The sequence below is a fragment of the Podarcis tiliguerta genome, assembly GCF_965153285.1.
Source record: "Podarcis tiliguerta genome assembly, chromosome: 11".
Taxonomy (NCBI): domain Eukaryota; kingdom Metazoa; phylum Chordata; class Lepidosauria; order Squamata; family Lacertidae; genus Podarcis; species Podarcis tiliguerta.
In genome coordinates, this window is record NC_139544.1 from 53095088 (window position 1) to 53113409 (window position 18322).

Sequence of the window (18322 nt, forward strand, 5' to 3'; positions counted from 1 at the left end):
GCTGCCGGCTTCTGCCTGAGGACAGGCTTTGCAATCATCTGGCTACACAATCAATGCTGGAATGATTTAACTCACTGTATAGTTAATTGGCCTGGCAATGACTCTGTTCATGAGCTGTCATGAATCCAAAGTATCATCGATTCCATTTCCCCCAGACCTGTGGGAAATTTCGATTCTGAAGAAGTAGTGAAAAGGCATCATTGACGTGAACATCCTTGCCTATTGTGCTGTGGGTGTTGTGGCATTTTACTAAAATACAACCTGTTAACGAAAGGAAATATGCAACTTATCCTACTAGGATGGGGACATGTTTAGGCACAGAGAGTTATGCCTTGGCAACCCCAGCTAAATGGCGAGATCCAGTTTTGTCCACCAGAAAGGGTCCGGCTGTGAATTTCCAGGGGATTCTGGGTTGAGGTTGGCTGTGGTCAGGGCAGACGCTGGGAAAGGGACCATCTCCATGCAGAGTCATCTATCTCCTTTCCATCAGATCCATCTGTGGCACAAGCTCAGCCGTCACCCCTGCCACACTCTTGAGTTGGTTTCACAGCAGTTGAGGTTCTGAACGTCAGACATGGGATCTCATAGGTTGACTCTGAGCAAGATTTCTGGGGGGGACCTTTTTGGTAGAGCATGTGCTTCTCGTGCAGAAGATCTGAGGTTCAGCCCCTGCCATTTCCTGTTAAATGAGGATTGGCTAGTAGATGATAGTGGTAAAGGGTATGCCTGGCATGCAGAAGGTCTCAGCTTTAATCCCCAGTGTCTCTAAATAGGGCTGGGATAGACCCATCTCTGAAACCTCAGAGACCTGGTGCCTGTCAGTGCAGACAACATTTAGCTGGATGGACCTTTGTTCTTACTCGGTATAAGGAAGATTTCTAAGTCAGTTATTTACTATTACTATTATTAATTTTATTATTAATTAAATTTGTATACTGCCCTTCATCTAAAGATCTCTGAGTGGGCCACAGCATAAAAATGCAGAAGAAAACTATAAAGCACATAATATGAACAAGAACCAACCAAACCAATAGCACCCCCTCTCACAGGTCCCCATTTATGAACCAGTTGTAATAATCTCCAGAGGGGTAAAGGTAAAGGGACCCCTGACCATTAGGTCCAGTCGTGACCTTCCGGGTCATATGGCCAGCATGACTAAGCTGCTTCTTGTGAACTAGAGCAGTGCACGGAAACGCCGTTTACCTTCCCGCTGGAGCAGTACCTATTTATCTACTTGCGTTTTGATGTGCTTTCGAACTGCTAGGTTGGCAGGAGCAGGGACCGAGCAACGGGAGCTCACCCTGTCATGGGGATTCGAACCGCCGACCTTCTGATCGGCAAGCCCTAGGCTCTGTGGTTTAACCCACAGCGCCACCCATTAATTTGTTGAGGCAAAAACAAAAGAGCCTTTCAATGCTAGACCAGCAATTTAATTATGATGTAAGCGTCCATGGACTGGCATTTCATAAGACAGTGTCTAGTCCACAGAAGCTCAATGAAGTAATAGTTAACCTTGGGGCAGAATGGGGAAGAAGATTTGTGTAAAAGTCTCTTAAATAGTTTATCATAGATGCACTTCTGTGCCATTCAACGTCCCCTGTCAGTTTCCAGAAGCCCCAACAAACTGGTCCATCCACAAAATTACTGGTTGTACTGTCCTCTAAAATGCTTGGAACTAGCTTTGTTTGCTCTGTTAGGAGCAAACTAGATATGACATTTCGTCTCACGGCTTGCCCTGATGCACTTGATATTTAAACAAAAAATAGTTAGTGCAGGAAATGGGGAACCAAATTGGGATCCATGATATGGGTGAGGAGAGCATTAGTCCTTTGCAGTGTTAGAAACTGAGATATGAAAGCCAGTAGCTAAATGGCACCTTAAACCTAGGTTATGGGCACAACCACGGAATGTCTAGGTGTGTGTTTTTAATAACAAGAATACAAAGCTGAAAATGAATGAACCGCAGCTAAAATATTACGTTAATTTTTCACATGGTCTAGTCCTTCCCCTGCCCACTCCCCTAATATTCTGAAGAGGGTCTCTTATCTAGTCTTCAGAGAGTAGCTAGAAGTGGGGAGGCAGAAAAAAGTCCTCCTTTCCTTCCACTCTGCAGTTTTAATCTGAAATCTTAGGCTCAGTACTGTGCCTGGAGCTCAGAAAATGCTCACAAAATGCGCCCAGAACAATGGGAGTTTCAAACACTGGTCCTTTGCTTTTGGTGCTTCTGTCTTGGTCAGAATTGCCTGCCCCCTCCCCTTGCATCTGATATTTGAAGTGGGAGGAAAACTCCCACCTGGGGCTTGAAAGGGCAGGGTCTTTACCTAAGAGCTGAAGAAGAGCCCTGCTGGATGCAGTTAAAGACATCTGGATCAGGTGCCTGGTCCAGCATTCTGTGGCCAACCAGATGCCTTTTGGGAAGCCTGTAAGCTTTGTGCCTCTTAACCAGTAATATTGGGTTGAAAAAGGGACAGCACTTGCTTCTAGCTTGTTTACCCGGTCATAGTAGAAAGGCGGCTGCCTTTTAAGTATGTATTATGGATACCTCCATCAAGTCTCCCTCCACCCACCAGTTTCTTGTTTCTTTTTCAGTCGCTGATAATACCCTTCAGAGAGTTCTCTTTCTGAAAAGTTGTGCTTGCCCCTCAAATGAACAAGTTCTCTTGTTTTTCTGAGGCAGAAAGGACAATCATTTATTTAAAAGAAGGCTCATCACGACCCAGAGTCCTTGTAGGATAACGCTGCCACGTCTTTCTGCGATTCATTTTTTATTACTTTTTATAAAAACAAAAGCAGCAACCCAAAACAGAAAGAAAAATAGCCTGCATGTTCCACGTACTTTGATGCAAAGCAGCGGCTGGAGAGCACACAGTGACATGGAATGCTCTCTCTCCCATGCGCAGCTTTTAAACATCCCCAATTCCAAAATTAATGGTCTTCCAAGCACTGTGGAGTCACTGGAGATTGAACCATAGTGGACTCTTATTTAATTCCTCTTGTGTTTCCTTTTTAAGTAGGGCTGCAGCTGGTTCCAGCACCCCCACATTTTTTTACCCTCACAACAATTTTAATATTATTGTATTTCCACACACACCCCACCTTTCCTCCAGGAAGTTCAAAGTAGCATTCATGTTTCTCCCCCCTCCCCTTTTATTCTCACAACCCTGTGAGGTAGGTTCATCAGAGAGACAGCAATTGGCCCAAGGTGAGCTTCATAGCTAGGTGTGGATCTGAACCTTGCTCTCCCAGTACAGTCATACCTCGGGATAAATACACTTCAGGTTGAGCGCTTTCGGGTTGCGCTCCACGGCGACCCAGAAGTAACAAAGTGCTTTACTTCTGGGTTTCACTGCTCGTGCATGTGCAGACGGTCAAAATGATGCCACACGCATGCGCAGAAGCAGCGAAACGCGGCACGCACAGACGTGCTGTCATGTCTTGCGTTCCATTCGGGATGTGAGCGGGGCTCCGGAACGGATCCCGTTTGCATCCCGAGGTACCACTGTACTCAAACCACTACATCATGATAGGCAACAACCCTCTGAGGTGGGGTGGGCTGAGAGGTAGGACTGACTCAAGGTTGCTTAATGAGCTTATCTGGGGTTGGATTTGGGTCTCCATGGTCTTTGTTTGTCATTCTGCTCACTATCCCACAACAGCTCTCGTATTACCTAATCTCAACATTTGCCAAGAAGTGGGCACATTCAGTGCAGCCAAAGTACAAAAAATACTTAGCTTCTCCAAGTATTCATTGTTCATTCATTCAAACGTACTGGCTCCCAATACGTTTCCGAGCACAATTCAAAGTATTGGTGCTGACCTTTAAAGCCCTAAATGGCCTCGGTCCAGTATACCTGAAGGAGCGTCTCCACCTCCATCATTCTGCCCAGACACTGAGGTCCAGCGCCGAGGGCCTTCTGGCGGTTCCCTTGCTGCGAGAAGCCAAGTTACAGGGAACCAGATAGAGGGCCTTCTCAGTAGTGGCACCCGCCCTGTGGAACGCCCTCCCACCAGATGTCAAAGAGAAAAATAACTACCAAACTTTTAGAAGACATCTGAAGGCAGCCCTGTTTAGGGAAGCTTTTAATGTTTAATAGGTTATTGTATTTTAGTGTTTGTTGGAAGCCACCCAGAGTGGCTGGGGAAACCCAGCCAGATGGGCGGGGTATAAATAATAAATTATTATTATTATTATTATTATTATTATTATTATTATTCTCGTTCGAACTCCCCATAGTTTTTTATCTAGAGCCAGGGCTGAGAGGCCATTCTGTTGGGATTGAGAGGTGACGAGCAGGAATTCAGTCTTTCATAGAATTGTAGAATTGCAGAGTTGGAAAGGACCTCAAAAATAATCGAGCCCAACCCCCTACAATGCAGGAATCTCAGCTAGAGCATACATGACAGATGGCCATCCAACCTCTGCTCCAAAACCTCCAAGAAAGGAAAGTCCACCACCTTCCAAGGGGGTCCTTTCCACTGGTCCCCACCAGTTGCCCTTTTTATTCCAAGAGTCTTGAACAAACACTGTTAAGACTCCCGGGTGAGACCTGTTCACTGCCCTGAACAACCTCCACTCCTGCTAGCTACAGATGACTGCCTTAAAGAAACATGGCAAGTGCCTGATAGCTGACCTTTGCTGCTGATGCCATTCCTTAGTATCCTGTGGAAGGGATGTCTGCAAGCTGCCCTCGGGCAATCTCTACACTTTGGGAAGATATGACGAGTCGCTTCAACCCTCTATCTACTGTTTTATTTTTTGCAGGCTCAGAGGCCTGTGCTAGTGACAGAGATTCTTTTCTCCCCTGTCCAGCAACATCATTTTACCTCTTTTGCCATCTACGCATGGAAGAACAGAATCAGCAAATAGGATACAGATAAATAATACAGACGCTAGGAGAAGAGAGAAAAGGGATTCCCTCTGCGTGTGCCCCTGTTTTACCATCCCATTGTTTTTATCTTTCCTCTCATCTGATTCTATGTTTACTAAACACCCTTCACTCTTTCAGCTTTTCTTTCTTGGCCAAATTGCTCTGCCAGTAAACAACAGATTTTGTAAGGTGACCCAGAGCTGCAATCAAAAAGCCTAACCGCTGTAGCCTCTTGTCAAATCAAATCTCTCTCTTTCTCTCTCCTTAATCCATCCAGGTAATTGAAACGAAGAACGAAATAGATTTGGACCGCGATACGGATCTAGCGTACAACAGTCTGAAGGTAAAAGAAATTTGCAGGCCAGGGATATATATTTTTTTCTCTTCACCCACCTCAGGTGCTAAAAAGCTGCAAGAGCTTTGCTGATACCAGTCTCTATAAATCTGCATGACGGGTACACCAAAATATGCCTTAACTATTTACAGTCCCATGGTCTTCCTTTCCATGCTCAGCTTTCTGTCCCCTTTTCATTTGGTTATGACAAAAAGAGGCGTCTTGTTTGTTCACAGTCTGGCCCCACTGACTGACTTGGCCATCTTATGGCACAATGTGCTCTGTGCCCTATAAAATTCTCTAACTGGGGTGTTATTGGGACTCCCCAAGTCCTTGGATGAGCACTGCAGGGACTTTAGAGCCCCCTCTGCCTGTTAGGTCTGGTTCAGATGTGGCAGATGATGAGCTGGCAAAACTCTGCTTTTGCTATCAATGAGTTTCTGGGCTCAGTTCAAAATGTTGGTTGAAGGACTGTGTCCTCCTGTCCACCTCTGGTAGAGTTGTGCTTCTTCTGGGGTAGTTTGTCCACCTTTGGTAGTTTGTCCCTTCCCTGCCCTCAGCTATCACCTGTGGTTCCTAGAAGCTGTCAGCATGCGACAGCAGCCACATCCCAGGAACAACTTTGACTGACCAGCCAAACCAGGTGAGGGGAGCCAATGGGTCTCAAATCCTTGGTGATTTAGGGACTTCTCCTGCACGCGGGTGGCGCTGTGGGTTAAACCACAGAGCCAAGGATTTGCCGATCAGAAGGTCGGCAGTTCGAATCCCCGTGACGGGGTGAGCTCCCGTTTCTCAGTCCCTGCTCCTGCCAACCCAGCAGTTCGAAAGCACGTCAAAGTGCAAGTAGATAAATAGGTACCACTCCGGTGGGAAGGTAAATGGCGTTTCCGCGCACTGCTCTGGTTCGCCAGAAGCGGCTTAGTCATGCTGGCCACATGACCCGGAAGCTGTATGCCGGCTCCCTCGGCCAATAAAGCAAGATGAGTGCTGCAACCCCAGAGTCGGCCACGACTGGACCTAATGGTCAGGGGTACCTTTACCTTTTACCTGCACGCAAAGACAGCCTCCAGCGGATTGAGTAGACAAGACCAAAGTGGGTCCAGCACTCAAGAAGGCAGTTTCTGCATGGTCTGTAGAGGGAAGCGGGTGGGTAGATGGAGCTCGTCAACCTGGGAAGGTAGCCCACCAGAAGAAGGAAAACTCTGATCCTAAATCTCTGCTGGCTTGAGGGATGTCTTTGGGAGAAGGAAAGGCTAAGGAGTAAACACAGCACAAATCCGGAGTGGAGTCCCTAAGACGGTTGGATGGCGCCTTGTACGCCTCCTTCTGGCAATTCCTGCAGCCAAGCTGGTACCCAATGTCTTGCTCGGCTTTCCTTTGGACCACATCAGTGAGACCGAGAGGTGGGTCTTGTCGTCTGGGCAGCCCAGGACCTTCAACCACATTGCCCAGGTTTGCGTCCCGGGGAGGTCACCTTGGTGCTGCTAACGCGGAGGTTTGACTTCATCCCCAGAAGTGCACTCTATTGTCTCTCAAGACAGATGGATGCCAGCCACAACCTTGAGGCGGTTGTTAGAGATGCCCTATGATGGATGCCCCTGTTTTTTGAAGATTCACACATTATTTTATTTAGTACATTTATATCCCACCTTTCTTATATCATGGGACTTAAGTCAGCATATATAAGAGATAGCCTATCCAAACACTGATCATGCCTGAATTTGCTTTCCTGTCTTATTCTGCTGTGTAAGGCACAAGGTCGGGACGCGGGTGGCGCTGTGGGTTAAACCACAGAGCCTAGGGCTTGCCAATCAGAAGGTTGGTGGTTTGAATCCCTGCAGCGGGGTGACCTCCTGTTGTTCGGTCCGAGCTCCTGCCAACCTAGCAGTTCGAAAGCATGCCAAAAGTGCAAGTAGATATATAGGTACCGCTCCAGGTGGGAAGGTAAACGGTGTTTCCGTGCGCTGCTCTGGTTTGCCAGAAGTGGCTTAGTCATGCTGGCCACATGACCCGGAAGATGTACGCCAATAAAGCGAGATGAGCGCTGCAACCCCAGAGTTGGTCACAACTGGACCCAATGGTCAGGGGTCCCTTTACCTTTACCTAAGGCACAAGGTGTAAGTGAGCACTGCATTTTCTTTAGGCTAACAATTTTCTGAGCATCAAGGAAATACAGTGGTACCTCGGGTTACGTACTTAATTCGCTCTGGAGATCCGTTCTTAACCTGAAACTGTTCTTAACCTGAAGCACCACTTCAGCTAATGGGGCCTGCCGCGCCACTGCCATGCAATTTCTGTTCTCATCCTGAAGCAAAGTTCTTAACCCGAGGTACTATTTCTGGGTTAGCGGAGTCTGTAACCTGAAGCGTCTGTAACCCGAGGTACCACTGTATACATATACTACCAATTCATTTCCCTCCTGCCACCTCCCTTTGGCAATGTAGTGCATTTCTTAAGTCATCTTCTACCAATTTGCCTATTCTGTGTGCAAAATTATTTACAGATGGTGATGACATAAATAGAATTTGTTTTTTCTTCTCTTTCCCCCCACCTCCACCCCTTTTTCTTGCTCCAGTAAGAGGTTTTAAAAGAAATTGTTGCATTTTGGACTTCTTTTTGTATGTTAGGCTCATGATTAATGTGTGAGCTGTTCGCAACTTGAAGATAAATCTTTAATGTGCATCAACTGCAACCATTTATTTTTCGGGCACCCAAAGGAGGTGGAAAAAAAGGAAGATTCTTAGCAAATTTGGTCATTCTGGAACAGTTTCCCTTAGAAACAGTAAATATACTGGGGGGGGGGGGGTTAAAAAGTTATTTATTTAATAACTGTGTTTATAGGCAGCATAATAATTCATGTTTTCTTGGCAGCTCACAAAAAATAGTTAATGGTAGATAATACCGTAATAAGCAGGCCTCCTCCAAGAGTTCGTGTTTCGTTCACCATCCTCCTTTAAAAAGGTAAAGGTACCCCTGCCCGTACGGGCCAGTCTTGACAGACTCTAGGGTTGTGCGCCCATCTCACTTAAGAGGCCGGGGGCCAGCGCTGTCCAGAGACACTTCCGGGTCACGTGGCCAGCGTGACAAAGCCGCATCTGGCGAGCCAGAGCCGCACACGGAAACGCCGTTTACCTTCCCGCCAGTAAGCCGTCCCTATTTATCTACTTGCACCCGGAGGTGCTTTCGAACTGCTAGGTTGGCAGGCGCTGGGACCGAGCAACGGGAGCGCACCCCGCCGCGGGGATTCGAACTGCCGACCTTTCGATCAGCAAGCCCTAGGCGCTGAGGCTTTTACCCACAGCGCCACCCGCGTCCCCCCATCCTCCTTTATGTGCATGCAAAATATAAAATGGGAAGCTTCTGTCTCGCAGATAAGACCGCAGCTCCCCATAAAACAATTGGAACAAAGAATGGAGTTTAGGGCAAGAGGAGATTTGGGGCTAAATATAGAAAATCGGTACTGGAAGCAGATTCAGGCATGCTTAATAAAAGCCAATGTTCCTCTTCTGAATGCTTGATTCTTTTATTTATTTAACCAATTTATATGTCACCTAACTACAGTAGTCCCTAAGTGTTTACAAAGATGGAAAGTAAAAAAAAAAAAAAATCATTTAAAATTGTAAATCTAATTTCAATTAAAATGCTGGCATAATAATAATAATAATAATAATAATAATAGTATTCAGTAGTTCAGTTCAGCTGTTCTGACCTCAAGTGGAATGGCTACTGGTGAATATGAGTATAGAATCATAAAACCATAGAATCGTAGAGTTGGAAAGAACTCTGAGGGTCATCCATTCCAATCCCGTGCAAAGCAGGAATCTCAAGTAGATCATAATGGCAGAAGACCACCCAACCTCTGGTTAAAAACCCCCAAGGAAGGAGAGTCCACTACCTCCCAAGGGAGTCTGTTCCACTGTCTAAAAGCTTTTAGTGTCATAAAGTTCTTCCTTTTGTTTAGTCAGAATTGCCTTTCTTGTAACTTGAAGCCATAGGTTCGGATCCTAGCTTCCAGAGCAGGAGAAAACAAGCTTGCTCCCTCTTCCATGTGGCAGCCCATGAGATATTTGAAGATGACTATCATATCTCCTGTCAGTCTCCTCTTTTCCAGGCTAAACATGCCCAACTTCCTCAACTGTTCCTCATAAGGCTTGATTTCCAGACCCTTGATCATCATCTTAGTTGCCCTCCTCTGCAAAACCTGTCAACATCCTTCTTAAATTGTGGTACCCAGAACTGGACACAGTATTCCAGGTCTCCATCAACTGAAGCCTCTGGATGAGGCCCAAGGGTAGCCCAGCCTACAGCATGTTCCATTAACCGAGTCTTGAGGTTACCAAAGCATGGATAACCATGGCCAGCCTTTCCCTGTCCAAGAACGACCATAGCTGATGTATCAGCCATAGCTGGTAAAATACACTCCTGAAGAATTTTTGTGAAAACTTTTTTTTTTATCACATGAAGATGTGGAGAACTGAATTTAAGTTTGGAAAAATGAGAAACTGAGAGAAAACAAAATTTGCAGATTCACCATCCCTGCTCTCAAGAAATATTTGGCCACTGACTCCATTGAGGGCAGGAAGGATACTCCCCCACTCCCAGCTAAGGCCCTAGGAACAGCTATATTGTGGGGAAAACAAGATTCAGGAGAAACCTCAAAGGCCTCTTTTTTCTCTGTAGTTGCGATTTAATTTATATTATACTCATTAAAATTTATAACGTGTAGCTTTTAATTGCCCCTCCGACCTCTCTGAGAAGGTTTTGCTTATGCATTCTGTGGGAGATGGTTTCTTTGTACCTTGATTTTGAAATGGTTTACAGGTTCTCAGCGCCTTTTTACATGCTGGTACAATCTGAGGAGGGGCGTGGGTGGCGCTGTGGGTTAAACCACAGAGCCTAGGGCTTGCCAATCAGAAGGTCGGCGGTTCAAATCCCCACGACGGGGTGAGCTCCTGTTGCTCAGTTCCTGCTCCTGCCCACCTAGCAGTTCAAAAGCACGTCAAAGTGCAAGTAGATAAATAGGTACCACCCCGGCGGGAAGGTAAACGGCATTTCCGTGCACTGCTCTGGTTCGCCAGAAGCGGCTTAGTCATGCTGGACATATGACCCGGAAGCTGTACGCCGGCTCCCTCGGCCAATAAAGCGAGATGAGCGCCGCAACCCCAGAGTCGTCCACGACTGGACCTAATGGTCAGGGGTCCCTTTACCCTTTACAATCTGAGGAAGATTAAGTAGCCAGAGCCAGTCTAAGACATTTTGCCGCCTGAAGAAGAGCAGCAAAAGGCCAGCCAAGTTATTTTGACACCTGAAGACCAGTACCTCTCTCCCACAATGGCAGTAAAATTACAAATGCAACAAATTAAGTAACTTAACAATTGGCTGCTCTTTCATGACACCCAAAATCTGCTGCCTGAAGCAGCCGCCTCAGTCTGCCTAATGGTAGGACTGGCCCTGTTAATCGCTAAGACGTGCATGCAGTTGTGTTAAACTTGCTGAGTCTGGCTGATCATCCCGTTGTGCTTTTTGTTAACGTGCGCTGCTCCAAAGGAATGAGAAAAACAAGAGAAGCAGTTCTAGAAATGATTAAGTGGGGGTGACTTTTCAAATGTCATTTTCAATAGAGGCAAGAGTTAGAATCTGAGAACAAGAAACTGAAAAATGACCTTAACGAGCTGAGGAAAGCTATAGTGGATCGGGTGGCCCAGAACAACTCTTCTAACGATGTCCACGACAGTTACAGCCTCCTCCTCAATCAGCTCAAGTCTGCTAACGAAGAGCTGGAAGTGCGGAAAGAAGAGGTGCTTATTCTCAGGACGCAGATTATAAAGGCAGCCCAGCAAAAAGATGCAGGCAGAAATATGGTAATGGACAAGAAAAGCAAGTCCTTCCATTTGTGTGCGTTTGTGTGTGTACTTTCTTTTCACCATGTTGCCAACTATCACTGTATCTCAATGGTCGGGCACTGTGGTTTACGGCAAGTCCAAAACCAAAAACGGTCAGGAGGATTCTTTTGAAACAAATTGTTCCAAATCACATTGCTGTCTGTCTGCATTGACTGAACTGATATCAAAGACAAATCGATCAGAAGAAGGGTCTGGGCAAATGTAAGTGACCAGTCCCCTGTCGTCGTCGTCCCGGTCCATTTTACGAAATATGAATTTCCCCTTTTCAGTTCTGGTTTCTCAGTTCTAGGATGACTCAGCCACCAATTTCCATTCTTCATATTAAATTGGTGTAGTAATCATTCATTTTTCCCATCATATTTTCGTGAGGTGAGTTAGAAGAATCTTAAAAGATAATTCTTGGTGTTCTCACTAAACTGCAACTCCCACGTTTCTTTGGAGGAATAAAACCGAAATAGGTTTGTGTTGAAAATCTGCCCTCCGTCTTTCCTCTTAACTTCTCTTCAGGCCGAATTCCACTGGGCCCTTCCAGTTCCCTTTCTGACTGCCTTCAGACATTGAATGTACCTTGTCGCAAATGTAATAGTAATGATTGTGAAAACTCTTGCATGTCAAAAATGTTGCATGTGTGACCAATGTAGAATTAGCAGAGCATGTGGGGAAGGGAATGGAAATTATTGACTGGGAGGAAATATTTCATGGTAGAATTTTCTTTTTCAAGGAGTCAAACAGCAACATGCAAACCAGCTGGCCCAATAGTGACAAGCATGTGGATCCAGAAGATGCCATAGAGGCCTATCATGGAGTGTGTCAGACAAACCGGTAAGCCTGTCTTTGTTTATCCATTACTACTGGTCAACATGAGTTGGACTCTGGACCCTCTGTTCATTTCTAAGTAACTGAGGGGGGTGTCATCAGATGCAGGGTGCCAGCAACAGGTGCAATCGTAAACAAAAATATGGATTGCTTCTTCTTACAGAAGCATCAAACTACAAACTGTTCAGTGTGTATCGTTCTTATTTGTGGCCTTTTCACACAAGCACAGAATCTGCTGTTTCGTGGGATATTGGTATCCTGAGCATCTTGGCTTCCCTTGCCCTAAAATAAATTTCTAGACCTCATACATTGTGGAGAACAACTCAGAAACACCCTGAGAGAGGCTCAAAAAGCAAGAGGGGGGTTGTTGTTTTTTTTAAAAAAAGAATTGCATTGCCCCTAGAAAGGCTCTGAAGATTTTTTTTTTCAAAGCTTGGCTTTAACTGTTGAAGACCTGGGGTCAATTTGCACGGCCGGGTGAGTTGTACTGAGAAATGAACTTGCGGGGGGGTGGGGTGGAAGTATAGAATTAGGCCCGCGGCAAAGCAGTTGTGTGACCCTTCTTACACACACAGAGATTGCAAGTCAAAACTGTGTCCTCGGGTATTTTTTACATCACAGCTCCCATCACCCCTAGCAGGGGATGATGTGGACTATAGCCCCAACAACATCTAAGGACCCACTAACGAGGAAGGCTCCTTAAGCCCTCCTTCGCTAGCTTTGCAGTGATGGTGCTTGCATTGCAAATTAGATACATAATGAGTTGACCACTTTGCACGCCAGGTTTTGACAATGGACTACTTAGACTGCTCCTTCATCATGCCAAGTTGGTCATGTGAATTAGTTTGAAATAACAAACCTGAGCTTTTTTTTTTTTTTTTTTTTTGCGGATAAGAAAGAAATATGTTGCAAACGGGACACTGTTTCTTACATCTTGATCCCCTTGCATTGTCCACTGTTTTCTTACCTCCAAAGTTACTTCCTTTTTATGTGGATGGGCAGATAGACAGATAGACATTTTAAAATGCCAGTTGGGTGTCCTTCCCCCCAGACATGTATGTCTCTCCCTTCTAATGCATACACATTACTCAGGATAACGTACAACAGTTAAAATGTCACAAGCTCAGCCCGGCCACTGAGATCTAGCTCCAAGGGCCTTCCTCCTCGGAGGGCCTTCTGCTGGTTCCCTCGCTGTGAGAAGCAAAGTTACAGAGAACCAGGCAGAGGGCCTGTCGTGAATTCTTTGCAGCACTTTAGCAGAAATGCTCAGCGTTCCAGGTTCTTCGGTGCAGTATATTTATTGTGAGCTATATATACAAATATGGGACACGGGTGGCGCTGTGGTCTAAACCACAGAGCCTAGGGCTTGCCGATCAAAAGGTCGGCAGTTCGAATCCCCGCGATGGGGTGAGCTCCCGTTGCTTGGTCCCTGCTCCTGCCAAACTAGCAGTTTGAAAGCATGTCAGATGGCAAGTAGATAAATAGGTACCGCTCCTGCGGGAAGGTAAACGCCGTTTCTGTGCGCTGCTCTGGTTCGCCAGAAGCTGCTTAGTCATGCTGACCACATGACCCGGAAGCTCTACGCCGGCTCCCTCGGCCAATAAAGCGAGATGAGCGCCGCAACCCCAGAGTCGGTCACAACTGGACCTAATGGTCAGGGGTCCCTTTACCTTTATATATACAAATATCTACAGGCTATAATACACGAGCAGTTCATACAGTCAAATAGAGTACCTGGCTGCACCTTAAGGCAAATAGGAAGACTTCTAACTCTCTCTCTCTGACCACACTGCTCTACACCACCCCTTTACTGCTCGACAGGTTTCCCTTTTAAACCGATGACAGCCAATCAACTGACAGCACATTACTGTTGAGTCATTCTGACCCAGCAATTCCATAGAAAGTATTGCAGGCTGATGCAATCAGCCAGTTGCATCAGCTAGCAAACTCAAGCCTGCAGACTTGCTATCTCACACAGCATTCTGTGAATCCCAACAGGGCCTTCTTGGTAGTTGCCCTGCTATGTGGAACACCCTCCCATCAGATGTCAAGAAGACAAGTAACTATAAAACCTTTAGAAGACATCTGAAGGCAGCCCTGTATTGGGACAGTTTTTAATGTTTGATGTTTTTGCATATGCTGGAAGCCGCCCAGTCAGATGGGCTGGGTACAAATAATAAAATTATTATTGTTATTGTTATTAGGAAGATGCCTTATACTGGTCCATCTAGCTCAGTATTGTTCACACTGACTTTCAGCAGTGCTGCAGGATTTTAGACTGGGGTCTCTCCCAGCCCTGCCCGGTGATTCCCAGTATTGATGCTCTGCCAGCCACATCAATGCTGAGTTTGCTTTTACAGAAAAGGTATCATTCAAATCCAACATTAGGATATGGTGTTCCTGGCTCGAGACTTAACTAGTTCAATCCACCGTGTTGCAGAGTGGTTGGAACGCCTTCTGTGTCAAAGCTACAGTGGAATATAGCTTTTGTAGCAGTACAGGAGAGTCGTAAGCACTACTTACATCAAAGTAATAATTCATAGAGCATGCTGAGGGAAGATGTTTAATAGGAGGGCTGCCAAGCTGTTTCCCCTGAGGCTGGAAAAAGTGTTAAAGAAAAGCAAACCACCAGCTTTATAATGGTAAAATGAGCTAATATATACACATCTTGTGTCCTTGGAAGCCCATCACCCACATTAGCTGCTAAATTTGTATCTTAACTCTCAGCCATGATTCCTCTTTGATTACAGGTTTCCTGCAGTGTGAGCTTAATACCCTGAATTTGTGTCTTCTTTTTACAATAACAGAAAAGAGGGAGAGAGATTTACATCACTCCCATGAGTATCCTCCCATCCCTTTATCCATGAAAGCACGCTAAAACGAAAGAGGGAGATAATAGATGGGGAGGGGGGAGACTGGATAGATAAAGCTGGAACATTCATAAAATTGCTGCGAGCAATCTAAATACTTATTTGACTGTAATTAGATAGCTCCATGTTCATAGTATTCCCCAGATCCCATCACCTTCCCTACCGTCTACAAACTTAAGCTATCATCTGGGTTTGTAAATGTTGTGGAAGCAACGGAACTCATCCAATGATGATATAGTATACCTTTTCTTTATTTTCACTTTTTATTTTATGTTGTTCAATTAAACCGTTCTTTAAAAATAATAATTAAAAGAAAACGATGGCTTCCCAAATCCAATTTTGCAGAGATGTGTAGAGAGAAGCTGTTGCTGGGAATCATAGAATTGTAGAGTTGGACACCAAGAGTCATCTAGTCCAACCCCCTGAAATGCAGGTATCTCAACTAAAGCATCCATGGTAGATGGCCATCCAACCTCTCCCTAAAAACCTCCAGTGAAGGAGAATCCACCATCTCCCGAGGGAGTCCATTCCACTGTCAAACAGCTCTTACTGTCAGAAAGTTCTTCCTGCTGTTTAGTCAAAAGTCACCAACCGCTCTCTAGAGAAGGCTACCAAACCACTCTCTTAGAAAGTGGAACTCAGAGTGGGATCCATACTGGGGTCCCTTGGCAACTGGCCAAGTTGCTTGAGTTCCAGTCCATTTGACAATCACTGCCATTCGGCTCTCTGTCCTGAACTCTTGTCACTGATGCATCTAAAAAGCTTGTGGTCTGTTTTGCAACAGACTTTGGCACCTTTAAAACACGGAAAGCCAACCTGGAGCCCTTCCAGGTGTTGTCGGACTGCAACTCCATCATCCCTCACTTTTGGCTGGGGTTCATGGGAGTTGGGAGTTTACCAGCACTACATTGGCTACCCCTGTCCCAAAATAATTTTGCATGTTGCCTACAGTCCTTCAGCAGCCTTTTCTTCCACAGTCTGCATGTTTCCACTCTGTAGATCGACTCTGTGAGTGTTTCCTTTCTGTCAGATCAGCTCATAAACAGCTGGACAATATCAATTTAAAAGCATAGGCTCAGGAGAGATGCCTCCACAGGGGTTTGCTTCCTTGATGGATGCAAGCCCTAACTGCTTTCCATTTGCAAATGGAGGTTCAGGAGTTATAAATGCCCAGGACTTGTCATTTACCAGACTTTATATTCAAGGCTAATGGCATGTCCTTGGATTAGTTTCATTCCACAATAATCCAGCAATTGGGGGATGGTGGCTTCCTTCTATAAATGTCAGCTGTGTGCCAAACTAGGGGTAGGGGGATAGCTCAGTCAGTAGAGCATGAGACTCTTGATCTCATGGCTGTGGGTTCGAGCCCCATTTTGGGCAAAAGATTCCTGCATTGCTGGGGTTGGACTAGATGACCGTCGTGGTCCCTTCCAACTCTACAATTCAGTGATTCAATGACCTGCATAGCCAGCACAGGGATTGTTCCAGTTTTTATGCTGGCAGCCCAAATGCACCTACTGTGACTGTCCCAGGGACTGGGTAACAAAACTGGTGACAATAGGACATACCTCTCCAATAGTTTGTACGTGTTCCATAACATATTTTCCCCATAATTTTCTCTTTGGTGGAGCCATTGCTTGCGGGGAGGTGTCTGTTTGAGTCTGCTCCCAATTTGAGCTGTAGCATTATCACTCAGGAGACGAGCGGAACAGTATAAAATGGTGGGAGGGTGCCAGCATCGCAAAGCTGGAATTGTTTTTGAGCATCTCGGTTGCTTTATTTCAGGGCAGTGAGGCAACCCATTTTTCTCGCAGAGCGAAGGGGTGCGTCTCCCATCATGCCCCTAATGTGGCGAGACCCAGCTCTTCAGTTAATTGCTCTTCTTCCTTTTGTAATATCTGAATATTGTGGTAGTTGAGAGCACTGCAAGTCATTGCACATTAATGGGCAAGTGTTCTGTTGCTAAGCAGATGTTGCTGATGATGATGCTGTGCCAAAGGACCATGGCTGGTCCTTGCTGGACCCATCTGTCTTAAGCCACAGCTGGAGTAAGAAAATGTGACTGCAGGTGCTACACTCAAACCAGCTGGGCGGTTTTTAAGGGCCCTGGCACTAACATTAGGGCCCTTCATGGACTCGGACACAGTCAGTTGCTATATTCTCAATATAATCAAGGTTTGCCAAAGTAGCATATGTCTCTGCATTTGTTTAGCAACTGAAAAATGCTCTTCTGTACACCTCTTTATGTGTAATACAGCTCAGGTTTGACATTAGGGCAGATGTGATCTCCTAGTTGTCAACACTCTCCTATTAATGTCGGCCATTGGAGGAGGGGTGTGTGTGTGTGAGAGAGAGAGAGAGAGAGAGAGAGAGAGAATTTCTTGGGTGGGTTTTGAGGGTAAGATGCCAGAAAACTGTTCTCAACAAGACTGACAAAGTTGTAACATGTGGGACGGGTGCTTCACAGCATTATCACCTTACTGTAATGGTGCTTTTTCTTTAAAAACTGCAAGTCTGTGCAGACATCAAGCAGTGGGGGGCGGGGGTGGTCGTGATTGCACCTGATAGCAACACATTAATGATAATATTTTCATAGGGGTGCATAACAGCAGGTGTGGTCATGATTTTTCTCCCCCCAACCTTGCCCACTACAATGTGTGGGTTGTAATGTTGGCACAGGGCTTGTCTGCCTCAATGCAGCTGAGGCCTCCTGATGGGAGGTTTTGCTTCTGCACATGAGTTTTGGCAAACCGCTCTGAGCTGAAGCATTCCATCCTCACCCATCCTAGAATGTTCAGTTCATATTGAGTTCATGAAACATCGTACCCTGACCTGTTCTTAATGCATGGTTGACCACATCTATGAATGGTTATGCCTTTTTAAGTTTTGTTATATCAATCACTAGTTTAATAAGGAGTATATCAATCATTAGTAATAGTTTAATAGGGAGGTTTTCATACCTGTCCAACTCTGTGTTCCTTTCCCAACCTTTAATCTATTGATGATTAATGCCTATATGCAACCCTTGCGTATGATTTGTGTTAACCAATCAGCAACAAGCACATACGTGGCAATGCTGTAATATTCAATAAAAGGGACTCTCTGAGACATGCTCGGCAGATGCCTCCCATATGACACTTGTCACTCGCCTGTCGTTTATTTCAACCCAACAGCCTCCTTGTTCTTCCCATCTCTTGCAGCTGACGCTTCTTTTATCTTTCTTTCCTGTCCACTTCTCTTTCCCTTTCCTCTGTCCTTTCTTTCTAGCAAGACTGAGGACTGGGGGTATCTGAATGAAGATGGAGAGCTCGGCTTGGCCTATCAGGGTCTAAAGCAAGTTGCCAGGTCAAATACTTTTACATCTTTTCCTTCTCCTTTCGGACCTTTTCCTGCTGTCTCTTTCCAGTGTTTCTCCTTCCCCTCAGTTTCATGTGGAACTGGAAATGGACATAATTCACAAAGACTCCAAACTGAATTCCTTTGGAGCTGTTTTGATGTCAAATCCAGCTTTGCCACTTGGGTAGTGACTGG

The 18322-nt window shown here is 45.6% G+C and overlaps 1 protein-coding gene across 1 annotated transcript in view; it reads left to right on the forward strand.

Moving 5' to 3' along the window:
* The window catches only part of MYO5B (myosin VB), a 268746-nt gene that overhangs the window by 219734 nt on the left and 30690 nt on the right, over positions 1–18322 (forward strand). The window contains exons 26-29 of the mRNA XM_083404620.1: positions 5146–5211; positions 10824–11063; positions 11827–11927; positions 18059–18136. Of these exons, the coding sequence (XP_083260746.1) occupies positions 5146–5211; positions 10824–11063; positions 11827–11927; positions 18059–18136 (485 nt within the window). The remainder of the gene's footprint in view (positions 1–5145; positions 5212–10823; positions 11064–11826; positions 11928–18058; positions 18137–18322) is intronic.